Source organism: Patella vulgata, chromosome 4, assembly GCF_932274485.2.
Source record: "Patella vulgata chromosome 4, xgPatVulg1.2, whole genome shotgun sequence".
Lineage (NCBI taxonomy): Eukaryota > Metazoa > Mollusca > Gastropoda > Patellidae > Patella > Patella vulgata.
This window is the reverse complement of record NC_065882.2, coordinates 49,953,723-49,976,791: the sequence shown is the minus strand read 5'-3', so window position 1 is coordinate 49,976,791 and position 23,069 is coordinate 49,953,723. Positions and strand designations below refer to the sequence as shown.

General features: G+C 35.1%; 1 protein-coding gene across 1 annotated transcript; it reads left to right on the top strand.

Annotated features, from left to right (window-relative positions):
• The first annotated feature begins 60 nt into the window (after window positions 1-60).
• LOC126819610 (sorbitol dehydrogenase) lies at window positions 61-20,999 on the top strand. The gene is made up of 9 exons (XM_050547736.2): window positions 61-269; window positions 7,025-7,058; window positions 8,175-8,339; window positions 10,032-10,191; window positions 11,347-11,465; window positions 14,823-14,888; window positions 15,294-15,469; window positions 19,774-19,895; window positions 20,484-20,999. The coding sequence occupies exons 1-9, from the start codon at window positions 216-218 to the stop codon at window positions 20,632-20,634; spliced, it is 1,047 nt and encodes a 348-aa protein (XP_050403693.1). The 5' UTR covers window positions 61-215; the 3' UTR covers window positions 20,635-20,999.
• The last annotated feature ends 2,070 nt before the right edge of the window (window positions 21,000-23,069 follow it).

Genomic DNA, 23,069 nt, shown 5'->3' with positions numbered 1-23,069 from the left:
AGCTCGCCCTATTACTCGGGCAGCCATGATTGTTATTTTGTCCTTGACCTTGCGCTAGTAGTAGTTGTATTTATTTTGTAATACTGGATTCTTGGGCGTACGTCGAAAAGACTTTTTGATCAAATCTAAAGCAGTGAAAGTTGGTTGATTGAAAGAAGAAGGGGGTTACTTTTGACAAGTTTTGTAACGACGGGAAATTAACTATTGACTGTCCAATGGGGGATACAAATCTAACAGCTATTCTGTATAAACAGGGAGACCTAAGATTGGTATGTAGATCTATGTTGTTTTTTTTTTTGTTTCTTGTTTTGTTTTTTTTCGGGGGGGGGGGGGGGTCTTTTTTTTATTATTGTATCAGGCATAAGAACGATGACATTGACAGTTCCTAAAGCCAAATAAACTATGACTATAAATTATGAGCATGTTCGGATCTTCAGTTAAACCTCCTGATCCCTCAACCCTCCGTGTTTCGAGAAAAGAGATGGTGCTGGTGCTATATATATAGTGGAACTTAGCAATTAAGCCCAAGGCAAATCAGATCGGACCTCAGTAAGCAAAATTGACAATATTTTTCATCAATACAACGATTGATTATTGTTTTTTAAAACATTTCTACCACATCCAACTACAATTAAGCATATAATCCTTGTAGTTGGATGTTGCAGAAATGTTAATTAAAGGTCCACTCAACACAAACTAGGTCATTTTGGGACTAACATATGGTTCAATTTAATTATTGAAATAAAATTGAACCATATGCTAGTCCCAAAATGACCTATAGTTTGTGTTGAGTGGACCTCTCTCCCTCTCTCTCTCTCTTTCCCTTTCCCTCTCTCTCTCTCTCTCTGTTTACAGGCATAGGAGACAGGTAGAAATGGTTCCACCACACTAGTGGACCGCCCTAAGGCCTTCCTTTGAGCAAGTTTTGTAGTCATTTGACTACAAAAAAGTTACTGGCCTATAACTCCCGTAATTTCCAATTACACTGACCCCAAACTGTAACATTATACTCATCGCAGTGTTTTGTTTGATTAGAGCTAATCCCACTAAACACGTACTGCTTTAATGGATGCAAATTTCTGTTCCAAATTATGACTGGTCAATAGTCCGATTAACAACCAATAGCTAACTGCGTAACAATATCGTTACATATTAAACAAAGCTCCAAATTGGACCAAACATGTTTACATAACGTTACGTCAAGACTCACGATTTTATTATGCCCAATTAACCATATTGCAGAAAAACTAATTGCGTGACAAACGAGGCTATCAACACGAATACAATGTAAACAATACTGTATGGAGACAAAGAATACTTTCACCGTTTTTAATACCTTAAATCACTGTTCAAAGTTTTAGGGAAGAGCCCAGATTGCTGTACTTGGGATAGATTTGATTGAACGGGAAGAATACACACACTCCCTCAAAAGCTCAAGTATCAGAAGCCAATCCAGCAATGGGCAGAGAGGGATTTCTCGGACCATTGCTTTAGGAATATGACTTTACATAGCTTAACGTAAACCAATTCCCATTGAAATAAAGATGAAACCCTACCGCATAATTATATGATTTGAGTAAACCCCACTGCTATGCGAAGAAATTTCTGTTCATTTTAAAATGGACGTCGAACCAGAATCACATGAAAATTAAGATTTCTGTGCTCCACTCTTCACTATTTGTAACATAATTACTTATTTCCATGCAAACTGTGATGATACATGTATGTGTTGAAAATTTAGCTTGTGGACACTCTAGAGGTCACAATTTTCATCCGATTTTGATGAAACTTGAAATGCATTTTTATAACCCAAAGATCTTAGTTCCTTTCGATATTCGTGCATATCGGATCGTAACTTCCCGAATTATGGCCCCTGATTATATGAAAAATAGCTTTTTTAGATGGTCCCCCTAGAGATCACAGTTTTTATCTGATTTAAAAAAAATGTTTGAATATATCACCGTTACACCCTAATGATGTGTGAGTTTGAATTTCGTGAAAATCGGACCAAAACTGCCGGACAAAATGGCTGCCCCCCCCCATACGCTAATAGTGTAAAAATGGTATATCAAAGTTGTGGACCTCTAGAGGCCAGAATTTTGATCCGATTTTGATGGAACTTTAAATTTATGTTTAAATCACAAAGACCATGGTTCGTTTTGATAATCGCGCATATCCAAACGTACATGTAACTTCCTGGATGACCCCTGATTGTTCAAAAAATCGCATTTTTAGCTTGTGACCCTGCTAGAAGTCACAATTTGTATTCAATTTTAAAAAGACAGTATAAATAGATCACCGTTACACATTAATGAAGGTTGAGTTAGAATTTTGTAAAAATCTGACCAAAACTGCCAGACAAAATGGCTGCTCCTTGTACGCAAATAGTGTAAAAGTATGTAATACCAAGGTTGTGGACACTATAAAAGTCTTAATTTCTATCCGATTTTGATGAAACTTAAAATATGTGTTTATAATCCAAAAATCGTGGTATCTTTTGATATTTGCACATATCGGACCGTAACTTCCTGGATTATGGCCGCTGTTTGTACGAAAAATCACGTTTTTAGCTTGTGGACCCTCTAGAGGTTACAATTTTTTATCAGATTTTAAAAAACTTCTAAATATATCATCATTACACCATAATACAGGTTGAATTCAAATTTCGGGAAAATCAAAACGAAACTGCCCGACAAAATGGCAGCTCTTTCACTTTGTACACAAATTGTGTAAAAGTATGTAATACGAAGGTTGTGTACCCTGATTGTACGAAAAATCGCTTTTGTTTTATAGCGTGTTCTCTATCCATCTCTTGCAAAATGTGGGTGTATCTTGCCTGGCAACCGCTGGTTCCGCTATTGTACTTGTAGCCCATGAGTTTTGCAACTGCTGTGGTCTAATGGTTTTGCAATCGAAATCCCACTCCAATCATGTTGACTTAAATTAAAATCAACCAATCAGACTGTTGCAGCTGCATTCACATCCACTGTCAGAGGCTGAACTGTTATTAGACATGCTCAAAGAAAGGCATAAGATCTCCTGGCATTGATGTGACTCCCCTTTAGGAACATGTATTCCTAACCCTAAAGAAAGGGAATCAGGTTAGCCAGATCGCCGATCTCCTATAATATCCTTTCAGAGGTGCACTACAGATGATACTGTTTATTTTATGTGCATTTTCAAGTTTGGTTTAAACATATTTCTGTAAATTAATTGTAAGCTTAACCCTTTAGCACATATTTGGTCTACATGTAAATATTGACTACTACTACTCCAGTTCCTTAAAGAAAAATATAGAAAGTGATATATATTAATATCAGTAGGCTATATCTCTGAACGACCGAAACTGCTGTTCAGTTAGACTGCCTCAAACCGCCCAAGATATGTAAATAGCTTCCATATTTTTGTGACAGGGCCGTTTGGGGTGGGGCGGTCTTACAAATTCAGACTGATTACACTGCATCAGTTATCAAATAGGCCTACCAAAATTTAAGCTTGCCAAAAATTTTACATGGTATCTTTATATATTATATAGCTTATTGATATATCTCTTTTCATAGTGATTGAGCATGGTTTTAGTACACTGATTTAATGAAATAACAGAGAAGGTCAAAACAATGTTAGTTGGTCATGGTCAAACTTGAGTAGGTGACACCAAGACACTAAACAAACACATGCAAACTGATAAAAATAAAGAAAGATTGTGTACTGTAAATAATGTAGGTTATTTTCTACTTTTGCAAAACACAGTTATAAAAAAAACGCCCAAGGCCATTGCAGGATCATGTTCTATTAGTTGCATCAAATTTCTTTAAATTTAATATCTGTGCATAAGCTTATAGATCAACATGCTTATGAAAGTCACACCAGAGACAAACGTCTACAAAACAATTTATAGGCCTACATTATGTTGATAATATGGGATTTTTCTTTGTGACAAGAATATGATATAAGACCCCTGCTACATACAATTACATGCATAATTAAAATGGTTAAATCCCTTCAGTATTTACAACAATGTGATGATTTAACATTTGTCAACATTCAGCATCAACTACTGCAGATGATGTATATAAGATATGGTCAAAACAAGCCAATGTCACCTATGATTTTCACTTAAATCTTTTAATCTGATTGAATCCAAGCAGGGAGATCATCTACTTTTGGAATTTTGATTTTGTTTTCTTAAAGTAGCTAAGTCGCTAACTCAGTATCATTCAAAGTCTTCGACATTGAAAACACGAATTATTTGTCAATTTAAATCTACAATGATGTTGTGATCTTACCGGGAAAAGATGGGCTTCTGATATCCAATATCTAAGACAAAAAAAACATTTTACCATTGGTACACAAATCGTGTACCATAATGTGTTTCAGCGCCATTTGTAAGAAGGGACTCGAAGAACGAGGCTAGACATATTCCACAAGTCATATCAAACGGTGACGTCATAGTCTTATCTGGAGAGCATGCGCAATAAATACTATCGGTGTAGACTTAAATAACCAGACGCTAGAGACTGCCGTTCGATTGAGACTTCTGGCGTATTTCGCCAACTGATTAGAATTTACAGTAAAAACAAAGATAGGTTGCCAGACAACGAAACATACGCCCACAGCAGCTAAATCGTCCGGGCAGTCAACAAGAGTTGTCGCATATTTTAATTTTTTTTTCGGTAATGAAACATTTATAATACACTAAAATCTGATTAAGAGCAACAACTCACAAAGTAATTATCAGAAAACGTTTTGTATACAAAGCTTTTAATATCATGGATTTAACTGTTCAAGTCATAAAAATTCATTGAAAATCAATATACTTGTTCGTCTCAAGATCTTAAACTCTGTGTATCAATCTGAAGTCAATCGAATGATAACTTTAGCCTTAAGAGCGTCACAAGATTTTGCAAAGTGATCAAGGGCCATAACTTTGACAGTAATTATCGGAAATCGTTGAAAATCAATAGGAATCTTCGTCTTATGACGTCAAACACTGTGTATAAATTTAAAGTCAATCGCATATTGACTTTAGCCTCTAGAGCATCCACAAGATTTTTTGAAGTGATCAAGGACCATAACTCTGGCAGTAATTATCGGAAATCGCTGAAAATCAAATCAATAGGCTTCTTCGTCATATGACCTTAAACACTGTGTATAAATTTAAGGTCAATTGGATATTAACTTTGGCCACTAGAGCACCCACAAGATTTTTCAAAGTGATCAAGGGCCATAACTCTGGCAGTAATTATCGGAAATCGCTGAAAATCAATAAGCTTCTTCGTCTCAAGACCTTGAACACTGTGTATAAATTTAAGGTCAATTGGATATTAACTTTGGCCACTAGAGCGCCCACAAGATTTTTCAAAGTGATCAAGAGCCATAACTGTGGCAGTAATTATCGGAAATCGCTGAAAATCAATAAGCTTCTTCGTCTCAAGAACCTTAAACACTGTGTATAAATTTAAAGTCAATCAGATATTAACTTTAGCCTCTAGAGCGTCCACAAGCAATTGTGGACGCCGGACCGACGGGGGCGACGACAATATACGACCACATTTCAATGTGGGCGTATAAAAACGATTGAATGTAAATCAGTTTATATACATTCATATTACATTAATTTATGTGTTGCGAACCATCTGTGTCAATTTCTAGGTCCCAAATAATAGCGACTTAGCTCCTTTAATTAAGAGTTTTGATAGACTGTTATACAATGCTTGGGTAAGCTTATAGTGTAAAACTTTTGTTTTATTTTTGTTTCATTTTAATTGGAAACAAAACTATACCATACTAAGGACTAACTTTAACATGGGTGTTTACTGACGAATTCTGGTCAAATTCATATTCAGTTACATGTAGGTTGATTTGCTGATTTGTTTCACTGACATTATAGACTAGCTCCCATTTTTATTTGCAAGTGTTTGTCAAGGAAATTATACAGGTGTCCCTTTTCACAGGTTAAGTGATTAGGGCATCATGGGAAGATCTTTACATAATTGACATGCAACTCATACAGAATTATGGAAAGCTCCGGGAGGTAATCCAGATACAGAACGTCGGAAAGTGCTGAATATCTAAAGGGTTCGTCCTCCCTAGACACCTTTGTGTTAACAAAGTTTGCAGCAAAGGGGAGATAACTCGGAACTGGAGGTTGCAAAGTATTGTAAATCGATAGGGTTCGTCATCTTGTGACCCAAATGCTTCACCAAATTTGAAAATAATCTGTTAACTAATCTAGCCTCTATTTTGTTAACAAACTCCAGGATGACAGGTCGCAGAGCACTGAGAATCAATAGGGTTTATCCACTCATGACCCCAGTGAATTCCAAATTTGAAAAAAATCTTTTAAAGTCACTAGCATCTATTGCGTTTACGAGCCAGTTGTTGACAGACATGTGTGACGACATAATACACCCACACTTAAATGTGGGCGTATAAAAAGACAAATAAAAGCCAAAAAAGCATGGTATACCCCAATCTTTGCATTGATATGCAAATCAAATCATGAGTTGCAAATTGCATACTTAACACTTCTATTTAATATAAAGTTACACATTGCACTGAAAAATTATATCACAACACATGTCTACAGAATATTCAAGTGCTTATTACATTAAAATACAACCTAAATATATATTCTGATTCTAATCGTAAATTGCAATACCTAAGTAGCACTAACATTGATCCAGTCTACTTAAAGACAGATTTTGAAATATCAGCATGTCTCAATTGAAGGAACCAAATTTGATAAACAATGACACATTCTGATAAATGTAGCTGCTGTGTATACTGAAACTGACTTTTCATAGCTAAAAAAAAAAAAATATTGGGAATCGCAATGATTCTTGGCCACCCCCTACATTGAGGCTTTTGAACATTACATGGTAGCATTGTAAGAAAAAAATGTTTTGAAATATGTTATACTTTGCTGTTAATAATAATACTGTCCTATTGTCTAAATCTGAATAATAATATGCTTATTATCTGTAAATATATTTACTATATCTTGCATACTCGTCTCTTCCAGGAAGATGCTACAGTAAAAGAACCAGGACCAGGACGTGAGTAGGCCCCTATTTATCCTCGCTTTCTAGTAATCATTGCATAGATTTTGTTTTTTGAAAATGGACATAAGCTCTATCGTTGCCTTTAATATATTCAACATTTTTTTTTTTTTTTTTGGGGGAATGGTATTTCAATACTTTGAAGGAGTGGGCTTTCAAAATATCAGTCTGTGCCTATTTATCTACATTGAGGGAAATTAACTGTTAAATTAACTTTGAAGTTTTATCATTAGGGTTGTTAACTTGTTTTTTCAGTGAAGAAATATTTAGACTTATTTGCCATGGGCATATGGTACCCTATTATCTGTTTTGTTGTATGGTGTGGTTTTCCTACACGTACTATTAGACTACTCAGGGAATCATTCAAAATGCAGATTCATTGGACAGTTTTCCTCCTGAAATAGCATAAATTTAACACTGTCTTGTAGTCAAGTGTAGCAATTATGAAATAATTTTTCGTTAAGCAAACTCATGCACAAATGTAAGACTTTTGTAGAATTTTTGCTCTTTTAGTTAGTAACATTATATTAATTAATATCTTTGGCTAAGTCATATCTAATGCACTCAAGAATGAGTGACAGATTGGTATATAAAAAAGAGTTATAATTTGGTAAACATTAGCTGGTTCCGTGGGATTGAGAATATCATGTTTAACATGTGATCGGAAAATTACAATTGCATCATTTGGCTTAATTATTTACATCAAATTTGACCAATTAGATAATTAAAGGTCTAAAACCCAAAGCTACAAAACTAGCATATTTGTGAGCATTGGTCAGACAGCAGCTTGATTCTAGAAGGGAAAAGATGTAGCAATTTCTCGCTCCTGTGATACTAAGATATGTAGTAAGAAAAGATGCATAGGTCATACGTAGGATGTGGCGACCAGTTTTTATTGCTGTTCGCTCTACACGTCTGACAGAAAGACCCATGGTACTACACATGGTCACGTGCAAGAAGAAGCCTGTGAGAGGTTAGATACATGTACATGTAGGCCTGCATGTACATTGTATTTCAAACTACATGTATTATGATTGACGCTATCAGATGTATATAGACAACACTGTTAATAGCAAGTACAAAGAATAACATATAATACCTTTCTATTTCCAGAGGTACAACTTAGTATGCGTGATGTCGGAATCTGTGGTTCAGATGTTCATTACTGGACACACGGGGCTATTGGGGACTTTATTGTCAAGGCACCAATGATATTAGGACATGAGGCATCTGCTGTTGTTACTAAACTAGGAGCTGGGGTAACAAGCCTAAAAGTCGGTCAGTAGTATTTTTGTGTGTTTTTATTACATTATTGTTACTTTCTATCAAACAGCTGCTCAATTAAAAAATTAAGATGGGTATTCACTGAAACAGTTTATGGCAACAACCTTCTTATTATTAACTGATTGTTTATAGATTTTAACTGTCCTTAGCTGTTCCATATTTTAATTGTAAATAATGACAATTTCCTACATCCCTTCGAAAGTTAACATGCAATCGTATATACCTAGGATATATCTTAATTTGTTTTTTTTATATGCCCACATTTTCATGTAGACGTATATTGTCTTCGCCCCTGTCCGTCCACAATTTGTTTGTGGACACTCTACAGGTCACAATTTTTATTCGATTTTGACGAAACTTAAAATATAGGTCTATCTTCCAAAGATCACAGGTCTTTTCAATATTGGCATATATTGGACCATAACCTCATGGATTATGGCCCCTGATTGTACGAAAAATCACGTTTTTAGCTTGTGGACACTCTAGAGGTCACAATTTTCATCTGATTTTGATGAAACTTGAAATGCATGTTTATAACCCACAGATCTTGGTTACTGTCGATATTTGCGCATATTGGATTGGAACTTCCTGAATTATGGCCCTTGATTGTACAAAATTTAGAGGTCACAATTTTTATCTGATTTAAAAAAAAAACGTGTGAATATATCACTGTTACACACTAATATCTTGGTTCCTTTTGATAATCGCGCATATCCAAACGTTACTTCCTGGATTATGGCCCCAGATTGTTCGATAAAATCACATTTTTAGCTGGCGGATTCTCTAGAGGTCACAATTTTTTTTTTGATTTTAAAAACCATTTAAATATATCACCATTTCCGTGAAAATTGAAATGAAACTGCCCAACAAAATGGCCGCTCTTTGTACGCAAATTGTGTAAAAGTATGTAATACGAAGGTTGTGGACTCTCTAGAGGTCACAATTTTTATCCGATTTTGATGAAACTTGAAATGTATGTTCATAACCAAAAGATCTCGGTTCTTTTCGATATTCGTGCATATCGGATCATATCTTCCTGGATTATGACCCCAGATTGTACAAAAAATCACTTTTTTAACTTGTTTTGTGTCCATCTCTTGCAAAATGTGGGTGTATCTTGCATGGCAACCGCTTGTTATAAATTTCGTTTGAGAGATACACTTGCAATTGTGTAACAACATCAGATCACGATACCTTGTGAGAAAGATATGCCAAGGTTGACATGTGCCATGCATTAATTCAAGAGGGCATGAGTACCAGAGCCTTCACCCAAAGGTTTAAAAATTAAATGCCATCACACGCACAACCTGAGACTGGTCCATCGTTTGCAGCAGACTGGGTTCATGAGCGATCAGCCATGGTCTGTATGGCATCGCATGGTAATGCCTTGACAAGACCACAACATTACCTGTAAGCATTTGTAGGATCACACACTTTCAGTTTCCTGTATTGCTGCTACTGTTGGGTGTCACCAACAACACTCTGCCATACTGTATGCTGACCGCCTTACTTTGGGCTAATTCGAACTCATGACGGTTCCTGATTTTACATTTACTGTAAAGGTGTTATCTCCTCTGTGGATTGTTGTTGATTTTTGTGTGGTGATAAATATCCAAACACTTTCAGTCATATCACGGGTGTATTTTCGTTGCATCTTGGTATATAATTTTTGTATTACAATTACAGGTGACCGAGTGGCTATTGAACCTGGTGTACCGTGTAAATGTTGTAAGTTCTGTAAAAAAGGAAGATACAATTTGTGTCCTGATATGAGTTTTTGTGCAACACCACCTATCGATGGAAATCTTTCACGATTCTATTGCCATGATGCTGACTTCTGCTACAAGTATGTCATAATTATTTATATAATATTTACAGTATTTAATTCATTCTTTCTGCATTCTCTATACATTTTACTTCAAACATTGAGACCAAATGGTATCTGTTTTAGACACTGACTTTTTAAGACAACATAATATTAATTGTAGATTTCTGCAGGAGTTATATTTATTTACTTGCAGATTTCTTTATTATCCCCCGCCTTTTGAAAAAAGCAGGCCACTATTAAAATCTGTCTGTCCGTCCGTCACACTTTTTGGGACACAATAACTCTCCTTCTAATTGAGATAGAATGTTCAAACTTGCTGTACGGTGTTTATTAGGTCAATGCCTTAATGCAACTGGACGATGAGCATTTTCTGCTTAGGGTAAGCAGAGATAAGCAATTTGATTGGTTGATGCTTTGGGGCCCCGATAACTTTACTTCTAATTAAGTAAGAGTGATCAAACTTGGTGTATAGTTTCATTACATCAATAACTTGACTAAGTTTGATAAATGAGCACTTTCTGCTGAGGGTAAGCAGAGCGATAAGCAATTTTATTGGTCGAGACTTTGGAACTCGATAACTCTCTTATTGATTGAGGTAGAATATTCAAACTGCTTGTGTAGGCATTCATTAGGTGAATGCCTTGATGGAGTTCGATGATGAACATTGCTTATGGTACCTTGATTGGTTGATGCTTTTGCGCTCGATACCTTAGGTTATAATTAAGTGAGATCAATGAAACCCAGAGTATAGATTCATTATATCATTACCTTAGACTAAGGAGTGATAAGCAATTTGATTGGTCAAAACTTTGGAACATAACAACTCTGCTTATAATTGAGGTAGAATGTTTAAACTTGATGTAGATGTTCATTAGGTGAATGTCTAGATTGAGTTCAATGATTAACATTTCCCGCTAAAGCTAAGCAAAGCTAAGCAATTTCTTTGACTTTGATTCTATCAGATAGAGAGTGATGAAACCTAGTGTATAGTTGATAATCAGTTTGATTGCTCGATACTTTGAAAAAGATAAATGTGCATTGATTAATGTGTATCATCTATTTATTTCGGAATTTCGGTGGGGGAATTCAGCCTCACTGTTGGCTTGTTTAATTATATGAATGAATGATTATGAGTATCATGCTTACCTAGTTGAGTTTGCATTTTGTTTCTAGATTACCTGACCATGTAAGTAATGAAGAAGGTGCGTTATTGGAACCATTATCTGTCGGTGTACACGCTTGTACAAGAGCAGGTGTTACTTTAGGATCTAGAGTATTTATTTGTGGAGCAGGTAAATTTTGGAACTTACATTTCTCCACACAAAGTGTAATGAAAATTTAATTTATCAGGTACTAGAAAAAAACATCATTAAGCCAAAGATAGGTTGCCAGGCAACGAAACATACGGCCACAGCAGCTAAGTCGTTCATGTGGACGTATTATGCCGTCGCCCCTGTCCGTCCGTCCGTCCACAATTGTTTGTGGACTCTCTACAGGTCACAATTCTTATCCGATTTCGACGAAACTTGAAATATAGGTTTATCCCCAAAAGATCTCGGCTGCTTTCGATATTGGCATGTATCGGATCGAAACGAAACTTCATGGATTATGGCCCCTGTTTGTACGAAAAATCACGTTTTTAGCTTGTGGACCCTATAGAGGTCACAATTTTTATCCAATTTTGTTGAAACTTGAAATGTAAGTTTATAACCCAAAGATCTCGGTTCCTTTTAATATTTGCCCATATCGGACCGTAACTTCCTGAATTATGGCCCCTGATTGTACGAAAAATCATGTTTTTAGCTTGTGGACCCATTAGAGGTCATAATTTTTATCCGATTTAAATAAACGTATTATTATATTACCGTTCCACCCTAAGGACAGTTGAGTTTGAATTTTGTGAAAATCGCCCCAAAATTGACAGACAAAATGGCCGCCGTTCGTTATCAAATAGCGTAAAAATATGGTATATCAAGGTTGTGGACCCTATAGAGGTCACAATTTTTATCCGATTTTGTTGAAACTTGAAATGTAAGTTTATAACACAAAGATCTCAGTTCCTTTCGATATATGCGCATATCGAATTGTAATTTCCTGAATTATGGCCCTTGATTGTAGGAAAAATCACTTTCTTGTTAGCTTGTTCTCTATCCATCTCTCGAAAATGTGGGCGTATCCTGCCTGGCAGCCTCTGGTTATTATACGCCCACATTGAAATATGGTCGTATATACTCGTCGCCCCCGTTCGTCCGTCTGTCCGATTGACTTTTAATTTATACACAGTGTTTGAGGTCATGAGACGAAGAAGCCTATTGATTTTCAGCGGTTTCCGATAATTACTGCCAGAGTTATGGCCCTTGGTCACTTTGAAAAATCTTGTGGATACGACAACTTTTGTTGACTGCTCGAACAACTAAGCTGAGTTGGCGTATGTTTCGTTGCCTGGCAACCTATCTTGACGAATCTTAAAATATAGGTCTATCTCCCAAAGATCTTGGTTCCTTTCGATATTGGCATGTATCGAACCACAACTTCATGGATTTATGGCCCCTGATTGTACAAAAAATCACGTTTTTAGCTTGTGGACACTCTAGAGGTCACAATTTAAACACGATTTAGATGAAACATGATATCCATGTTTATTCGCGCATATCAGATCGTAACTTTCTGAATTATAGCCCCTGATTGTACGAAAAATTGCGTTTTTAGCTTGTGGTCCCTCAAAAGTTCACAATTATGATCCAATTTAAAAAATATATCACCATTACACCATAATTTTGGTTGAGTTCGAATTTCGTGAAAATCGGACCAAAACTGACGGACAAAATGGCCGCCCCTCGTACGCAAATAGTGTAGACATCTGGTATATCAAGGTTGTGGACCCTCTAGAGCTCACAATTTTGATCTGATTTTGATGAAACTTGAAATGCATCTTTATATCCCAAAGATCTTGGTTCTTTTCGATATTCGCGCATATCGGATCGTAACTTCCTTAATTATGGCCCCAGATTGTACGAAAAATAGTTTTTAGCTTGTGGTCTCTCTAGAGGTCACAATTATTATCCGATTTAAAAAACCGAATATATCGCCGTTACACACTTAGATCTTGGCTCCTTTTGATAATCGTGCATATCCGAATGTAACTTCCTGATTGTTCGAAAAATTGCATTTTTTAGCTTGCGGATTCTTTGGAGGTCACAATTTTTTTTTGGATTTTAAAAAAATATATTACCATTCCACCATAATGAAGGTTGAATTTGAATTTTGGGAAAAGCGAAATGAAACTGCCCGACAAAATGGCTGCTCTTTGTACGCAAATTGTGTAAAAGGAAGAATTCGAAGGTTGTGAACCCAGTAGAGGTCACTATTTTTATCCAATTTTGATGAAACTTAAAACATATTTTTATATCCGAAAGATCTCAGTCCCTTTTGATATTTGCGCATTTCAGACCATAACTTTCTGGATTATTGCTCCTGATTGTACAAAAAATCGCATTGGTTTTTAGCATGTTCTCTATCCATCTTTTGCAAAATGTGGGTGTATCCTGCCTGGCAGCCGCTGGTTTGTTTTGTCAGTAATGAGAACATTTACAACACATGAAAATCTGATTACAAGTAATAACCCATTGTTTTTCTCATGACCTTAAATAGTTTATATTAATTTTATCCTCCAGATCGTCTCATGACCTTTAAACACTGTGTATAAATTTAAAGTAAATCGGATATTAACTTTAGCCTCTAGAGTGTCCACAAGATATTTCAAAGAGATCAAGGGCCATAACTCTGGCAGTAACTATTGGAAATCACTGAAAATCAATACACTTATTCATATCATGGCCTTAAACACTGTGTGTAAATTTAAAGTCAATCGAATATCAACTTAAGCCTCTAGAGCATCCACAAGATGATCACCGGCCATAACTCTAGCAGTAATTATCGGAAATTGTTGAAAATCAGTGGCCCTCTGCAACTCATGACCTTAAACACTGTGTATACTATAAACTTGAAGTCAAGATATGACCACATTTCAATGTTGGCGTATAAAAACTGTAGACTAAAGGGAATAACATTTCGTTTAAAAAGAGTTTTACAGTTCTTGAACATACTACTATACATGTACTTTGTATTTATGTTTTAGCTAACTAAACAATTCATTATTATAGTTCGTAAATAGTTTGATAGGCATTGCATATGTAGAAATGACATGATTATTAAAACCGAAGACTAAAGTATTATTAAAGTAAAGGGTTTAGTGAAGAGAGAAACTGACTTTATTTCCCCCATTCTAACCCCACCCCGCCTCACTCCGAATTTGATTTGAGATGGAAGGACCATAAAGTAGACAGACTATAGTGTAAAATATCCGTCTCAATATAGGTACATAAATATCCTTTCCATTATTGGTACACATATGACCATGCATAGTAAATTTTCATGATAGTCAATTCCTTTCTTGGTTTTAATCAAATTGTTGTGACATTTGTTTTTTTTACACTGGTATCGATATTTAGGTTTAAAACACAATGTTAAAATAAGGTTATAGGGCTGGAAATGGCATGAAGTTTAGTTTATCTATCTATTATACTATTATATTCTAAAATTATCATTTAGTATTATTCAATGTATTATATGTCTCATTATAATTGTAGGGCCAATTGGTTTGGTGAATCTTTTAACTGCAAAAGCAAAAGGTGCAGCAGAAGTGATCGTCACAGGTAAATTTCAAATTACTAACTTCAAAAGAAGAATATATTTTTGATTTCCATTGATTGAAGTATATAGATGAATCATGCATTTTTGTATTAGAACTTGTGCAGACTTTGAAAAGATCCCAAAGGCCCTTATTAGGCAAGTGCGTTGATTTTCTATAATTTTGTAATCAGATAAAAATTATTTTTAATATAATGTGGTATCTGATTATGGACATTTATTTTCTTGTGTTTAATTTAATAGTAATGTTTGTGAGAAATGCTGTCTTAAATAATTGACTGCAATATTGTATCTTTGAAATTCAGAAAAGGGAGATAAGAGACTTGGTATTGTATTATTTTTACTTTATAAAATTGACATAAGGTGTTTAATATATACTGGTATTTTATAGACATAATGGTAAATTTCAGATATTGATGCATCAAGATTAGAATTTGCTAAATCATTAGGAGCTGACCATATTGTACTAGTAACAAGTAGAGATCCGATAGATACAGCTAATAAAGTAGAGGCTATATTAGGGGATAAAGCAGATATAACTATAGAATGTAGTGGTGCTCCATCTAGCATCAGAACAGCTATATTTGTAAGTTAATAATGGTAATAGCAAGAATAAAAGACTGAAATTTTTGGGGACTGCATTATTATTTACTAATACTGTTAAATTTAAACTGCGATTGTTTAGGTTTCGCCAATCTGATTAAAAAACAGATCTATATTTCCTTTCATTTTTTACACTTTCGATGGCCTACACTACATGAAGATCTGACCAGTTGTATTGGAAGGTCGCGTCAAGGGTCGTACAAGCGGCTTTTGACCCTATGGCGTCAGTCATTGTTTAATCAATCCGCGTTTACAGTTGCATGCATGGCATGCCAAGAAGTCGCTGTAACAGATGGTTTCATTGGCTAATCCCTCATGGCATCCAGAATGCCTGTTATATAACAACTCTTCCAGATCCTAGTGTAGTACAGACAAATAAAACAAAATTTTGAACTATGAAAAACAAAACGAAATAGGATCTGTGTTTTAATCAGATAGGGGTTTCGATTGACATTTACAAGTTGAAAGCTGACCTAGATATGTTAACTTCTTTAATCTGAATGTGCACAGGCCATTCTCAAGTGTAATAATGAAACAATGACACTTTGAATAAATGCCATTAAATGGATAATTCATACAGGTATCTACTGCTTCACCATTTTCATAATTTCACTTAGAACGGGCATTTGTAAAAAGTTCAAAATGTTATGCATGCATGATCAAATTAAAGAAGTTAGTACCATAAAAATGAATATAAAATAAAATAGATTGCCTATATCTATATGTGATTTTCATATGTCATTTGGACGGAGGTCTGTTCATATTTTGTTTGTGGACATTCTACAGGTCACAATTTTTATCCGGTTTTGATAAAACTTTAAACTTTTAATGGCGTATGCCCATCTTCATTAGCCCAGTTCGGAGCAGAACAGTAGGACGTTAAACCCCATTTCATTTCAAACTTTAATTTTATGTTTATATCACAAAGATCTTGGTTCCTTTCAATAATTGCGCAAGTCCGAACGTAACTTCCTGGGTTATGGCCCCTGATTGATCGAAAATCACATTTTTAGCTTGTGGACCTGCTAGAAGTCACAATTTGTATTCAATTTTAAAAACCGTTTAAATATATCACCGTTACACATCAATGAAGGTTGAATTCGAATTTCATAAAAATCTGACCAAAACTGACAGACAAAATGGCCGCTCCTTGTATGCAAATAGTGTAAAAGTATGTATTACCAAAGTTGTTGACACTCTAGAAGTCACAATTTCTATCCGATTTTGATGAAACTTGAAATGTATGTTTATAATCCAAAGATCGTGGTTCCTTTTGATATTTGCACATATCGGACCGTAACTTCCAGGATGATGGCCCCTATATGTATGAAAAAATAGAGGTCACAACTATTATCCTATCTTAAAAAAAGTTTTAAAAAATCACTGTTACACCCTAGTGATGGTTGAGTTCCAATTTCGTGACCAAAACTGCCTGACAAAATGGCAGCTCCTTGTATGCTAATAGTGTAAAAGTTTGTCATACCAAGGTGGTCGACCCTTTAGAAGTCACGATTGTTACCAGATTTTGATGAAGCTTAAAATATTTATATCCCCAAAATCTTGGTTCCTTTCGCTATTTGCGCATATCAGACCGTAACTTCCTGGATTATGGCTCTTGATTGTACAAAAAATCGTGTTTTTTTAGCTTGTGGATTCTCAATTTTTTATCCAATTGTAAGAACCGTTTAAATATATCACCATTCCACCATAATGGGAAAATCGAAACAAAACTGCCCAACAAAATGGCAGCTCTTTGTATGCAAATTGTGTAAAAGTATGTAATACGAAAGTTATGGACCCTCTAGAGGTCACAATTGTCGTCGCCCCTGTCCGTCCACAATTTGTTTGTGGACAATCTACAGGTCACAATTTTTATCCGATTTTGACAAAACTCAAAATATAGATCTATCTCCCAAAGATCGCGGTTTCTTTCGATATTGGCATGTATCGGACCATAATTTCATGGATTATGGACCCTGATTGTACGAAAAATCACATTTTTAGCTTGTGGTCCCTCTAGAGGTCACAATTATTATCCGATTTTAAAAAAAAACGTATTAATATTTCACCGCTACACCCTAATGATGGTTGAGTTTGAATTTCGTGAAAATCGGACCAAAACTGCCGGACAAAATGTCTGCCCCTTGTACGCAAATAGTGTAAAATATGGTATATCAAGGTTGTAGACCCTGAAGAGGTCACAATTTTCATCCGATTTTGATGAAACTTGGAATGCATGTTTATATCCCAAAGATCTTGGATCCTTTGGATATTCGCGCATATGGGATCGTAACTTCCAGAAATATGACCCATGATTGTATGAAAAATAGGCTTTTAGCTTGTGGTCCCTCTAGAGGTCACAATTTTTATCCGATTTAAAAGAACATTTTAGTATATCAACGTTGCACCCTAATGATGGTTGTGTTTGAATTTCGTGAAAATCGGACCAAAACTGTTAGACAAAATGGACTTCCCTTGTACACAAATAGTGTGAACATCTAGTATATCAAGGTTGTGGACCTCCTAGAGGTTACAATTTTGATCCTGATTTTGATGAAAAGTGAAATGCATGTTTATAACCCAAAGATCTTGGTTCCTTTTGATATTCGCCCATATTGGATTGTAACTTCCTGAATTATGGCCCTTGATTGTACAAAAAATTGCGTTTTGAGGTCGTGGTCCCTATAGAGGTCACAATTTTTAACCGATTTAAACAAAAAACGTTTGAATATATCACAGTTATACACTAATGATGGTTGAGTTTGAATTTCGTGAAAATCAGACAAAAACTGACGGACATAATGGCCGCCCCTTGTACACAAATAGTGTAAAAAATATGGTATATCTAGGTTGTGGACCCTCTAGAGGCCACAGTTTTTATCCGATTTGGATGTAACTTTAAATTTGTTTTTTTTATCATAAAGATCTTGGTTCCTTTTGATAATTACACATATTCGAACATAACTTCCTGGATAGTGGCCCCTGATTGGTCGAAAAATCGCATTTTAAGCTTGTGGATTCTCTAGGTCACAATTTTTTTTCCGATTTTAAAAATCGTTTAGATATATCACCATTTCACCATAATGAAGGTTGAATTGGAATTTCGGGAAAATTGAAATGAAACTGCCCGACAAAATGGCCGCTCTTTGTACGCAAATTGCGTATAAGTATGTAATACAAAGGTTATGGACCCTCTAGAGGTCACAATTTTTATCCAATTTTGATGAAACTTAAAACATATCTTTATATTCCAAAATTCTCAGTTTTAATGAAACTTAAAATATATGTTTATGTCCCAAAGATCTCAGTCCCTTTCGATATTTGTGCACTTCAGACCATAACTTTCTGGATTATAGCCGCTGATTGTATGAAAAACCGCTTTTGTTTTTAGCTTATTCTCTATTCATCTCTTGCAATGTGGGTGTATCTTGCCTGGCAACTGCTAGTTTGTTTTAAAAAGCATTAATTCTAATATATCACTGTTACACCATAAGCATCTGATACCAAGGATGTGGATCCTCTAGAGATCTGATTTTGATGAAACTTAAAACATATGTTTATATCCCAAAGTCGGCAAAGATCTTGGTTTGATTTTAAAATACGTTCATATATATCATCATTGCACTGTAATTACAGTTGAGTTTGAATTTCGGACCGAAACGTCACATCCAAATGGCCGCTCCCCCTTTCGCAAATAATGTTAAAGCATGTAAGACCAAGGTTGTTGACCCTCCAGAGGTCACAATTTTTATCCGATTTTGATGAAACTTAAAATGTGTGTTTATATTCCAAAGATCCTGGTTCCTTTTGATATTGACCCATGTTAGACTGTAGCATCCTGAATTACATGTATGGCCCATTATTGTACGAAAATCACTTTTTTAGCTTGTTCTGTGTCCATCTCTTGCAAAATGTGGGTGTTTCGTGCATGGCAACCGCTTGTTGCTACTTGCATTTACCGGTATGTAGCTGTCTCCAACTAAAAAAATACTGCATATTGTCACTCATATTTTTCACTAGTCAGTATTGCACTGACTCACCAACCAGGAGTATTTTGGTGCAGAACAGAAGGCTTGGCAAGTTAAAGAATTGGGCTGTTCTGACAGGACGATCAACGACGTCCCATGTACACATTAGCATGCATGTAAAAGAACCTTGGTAATTTCCTTTATAGCATTTTGCATGACATGTGCCAGTCTTCATTATCTTGGTTTGTACAGAAAAGTAGGCGTTTAAACAGCATTTCCTTTTATTCAGTCATACCATACAAGTTTTGTGTATTTTTAGGCAACTGCTCCTGGTGGATGTGTTGTATTAGTTGGTCTTGGACCAGCAGATGTTGAATTACCTATAGTCAATGCTGCTGTAAGAGAAGTTGATATTCGTGGTATATTCAGATATGTCAATTGGTAGGTTTCTTTAAAATTTTCTGTCTTTGTTAACTGGTCTTTGAGGAAAATATTTACAGAAGTTGTGAAAATAGAATATGTCAGTTCTCACAATCAAACAGTAATAGCTATACTTTATCAGATAAAGTTGATCCCTTAGAAAAAGTTTTCAGTATTGCATTTATTTTTTTAAATTAATATGTTTTCTAATGTTCTTAAATAGGAATAGTAAGAAACTGAATTATTATTGGTTTCCCCTTTCTAGTAGATTATCAATTGGTGTTATTACAAAGCCCTAAGTTTCTAATTAAAAGACAAAAATATTTGTTTCTCTGTAAAATGATTAACAATAGAAAACTAAGCCATTAAACAAAGAAATCTTAAATGCACAAACCACATGTATATTCATTAATTTACATGAGTTCATAGAGGGTATTATACTACACATGTAATATAAATGTTTACTAGTCTATAGCTGTAAATAACTACTAAATGATCATTTCTTAAAATGCTTTTTTCTCAACAATAAGATTTTTAAAGGAAGAAACATAACTGTGTTAATAATCACTGAAAAACTTAATTTTTCAAAATAAGCTTCTTAAATTTCAGTTATCCAACTGCCTTGGCTATGATTGCTTCTGGAAAGGTGAATGTCAAACCATTGGTAACACATCGATTTAAACTTGAACAGACTTTGGAAGCTTTTGAAATGGCAAAGCAGGGTAAAGGTGTGAAAATTATGATAAATTGTGAAAAATAAAGAAAAAAATTGGTCCTATAAATATGTATATGTATATTTTTTTAAGTTTATAACATACAGTATTTTCTATATTTCCCAAAGACTATAACCAACATGCATATCATAATTTCATTTTTAATTAGCCTACTTATAGCCATACTCCCTTTGCAGAAATTGATAATTGTAATAACCAAGCATTTTAATTGCACTCATCTCTTTGTTTTTGTTATAAGGTACTTTCATTTTAATTATTAAAATTTAAAACTAATGGCATTCCTTAATTATTGTTGATAATATTATTATGTTAATTAATCTCAAAATGAGTTAATCCTACAGTATATAAAATGGTGCAATAATTGAAAATAAAATATTCTGGTTATATCTTTCTTTGCTTCTTACATGTATTTTCCAAGAAATATCCATATTTTCAAGAAACTGTCTTATATGAGCCGTCCATAATTGGTGAAATAGATGATGAACTACCTTAAAAACATGGCTCAATCTGAATGGACTAAATGAGATCACATGCTCTTTTCTAAATCCTACCTTTCTATTAGTTTAATGAAACTTGAAATGCATGTTTATAACCCACAGATTTGGGTTCTTCATATGGGATCGTAACTTCCTAAATTATGGCCTCTGATTGTACGAAATATCGTGTTTTTAGCTTGTGGCATAGTAGACCAGGAGCCCAGGGGGTCAACCTAGCTGAAAAGTGTACCAATTTTCTCCCATATGGTATCAATGTATGTATATCTGGTATCATCAGAATGTAAGTCTGCCGGTTTCTGGTACCAATTTTCTCCCATATGGTATCAATGTATGTATATCTGGTATCATCAGAATGTAAGTCTGCCGGGTTTCTGGTGGTGGGTGTGGTATTCCACGCCCTAAATGCCATGACCCCCAACTAGGCTAGATTAGCTCAAAAGTGTACCAAATGAAAATCGTACAGCAGTATACCGTACATCTTCAGGTATTAAAAAAACACTCTGACAGACATTTCTAGTGGTGGGGTACCCCTGACAGAGCTATGTAATTGCCAGACATTTGTAGTGGTGGAGTATCCCTGACAAGAGTTATCTAATATTTAGATCAGAGCTAGGCTAGATTAGCTGAAATCTGTACCACCTAAAACAGCTTTGGAGTTGTTCAGTACCACCACAGGAGTCATGAATGACCACTGCCAGACAGTTTGTACGGTGGGTTACCCCTTACAGACACGCCCCAAAATGCCACGCCCCCAACTAGGCTAGCTTCCCGTTTTCTAAAAAAATAGATTTTTAGCCAGGATGCGTAGGATACTAATACCTAGCCTGTGTGGAAGAGGCGATAAACTCAAATTTTTTCGGGCATTTCTGGTTCTGCCCCCTAACAGTCATCCAGCCCGTACACCTATGACTTGTGATACCTCTAGAGGTCACAATTATTATCCGATTTAAAAAAAAAAACTGTTTGAATATATCACCATTACACCCTATAAATGATGGTTGAGTTCGATTTTCACCAAACTAAATAGTGTAAATATATGCTATTTTAAGATTGTGGATCGTCTAGAGGCCACAATTTTGATCCGATTTTCATGAAACTTTATTTTTATGTTTATATCACAAAGATCTTGGTTCCTTTCCATATTTGCGCATATCCAAATGTATCTTCCTGGATTATGGCCCCCAATTTTTCGAAAAATCACATTTTCAGCTTTTGGCCTAGCTTGAAGTGACAATTTGTATTCAGTTTTAAAAGACATTTAGATATATCACCGTTACACATCAATTGAAGGTTAACTTTGAATTTCATAAAAATCTGACCCAAACTGCCAGAAAAAATGGCCGCTCCTTGTACACTAATAATGTAAAAGTATGAGTCACAATTTTTAACCGTTTTTGCTGAAACTTAAAATACATCTTTATATCATAAATATCTTGTTCCATTTCAATATTCGCTTTTTTCAAATCATAACTTACTAGATTATGGCCTCTAATTGAACGAAAAACTCTATCCATCTCTTGTAAAATGTGAGCATTCTTGCCTGGCAATCACTGGTTTCCACATATGAAACAATCGGATCATCTCATTGTTTATATATACAGTTGCAACAGATGGATAATTAAAACCCAATTTAGTACAGCTTGGAGTAAAGTTAGCAGTAGATAAAAATTGAACTTGTACCGGGTGTAATTTCATACTTGCATTAAAACGTTTCTGTTTCTGAATTAATAAATAACTAACCAGCGGCTGCCAGGCAGGATACGCCCACATTTTGCAAGAGATGGATAGAGAACAAGCTAAACAAAAGGTGATTTTTTGTACAATCAGGGGCCATAATTCAGGAACCAAAATCTTTGGGTTATAAATAGAAAATTGTCACCTCTAAAGGGTCCACAACTTTGATATACCATATTTCTACGCTATTTGAGTACGAGGGGTGGCCATTTTGTCTGTTAGTTTTGGTC

Excerpts from the sequence above, each read along its gene's own strand:
- LOC126819610 (XM_050547736.2), top strand. The coding sequence starts at position 216 with ATGGGGGATACAAATCTAACAGCTATTCTGTATAAACAGGGAGACCTA. Across the intron at positions 7,059-8,174 it reads AAAAGAACCAGGACCAGGAC|AGGTACAACTTAGTATGCGT; the intron begins GTGAGTAGGCCC and ends TTCTATTTCCAG. Across the intron at positions 11,466-14,822 it reads AGTATTTATTTGTGGAGCAG|GGCCAATTGGTTTGGTGAAT; the intron begins GTAAATTTTGGA and ends TTATAATTGTAG.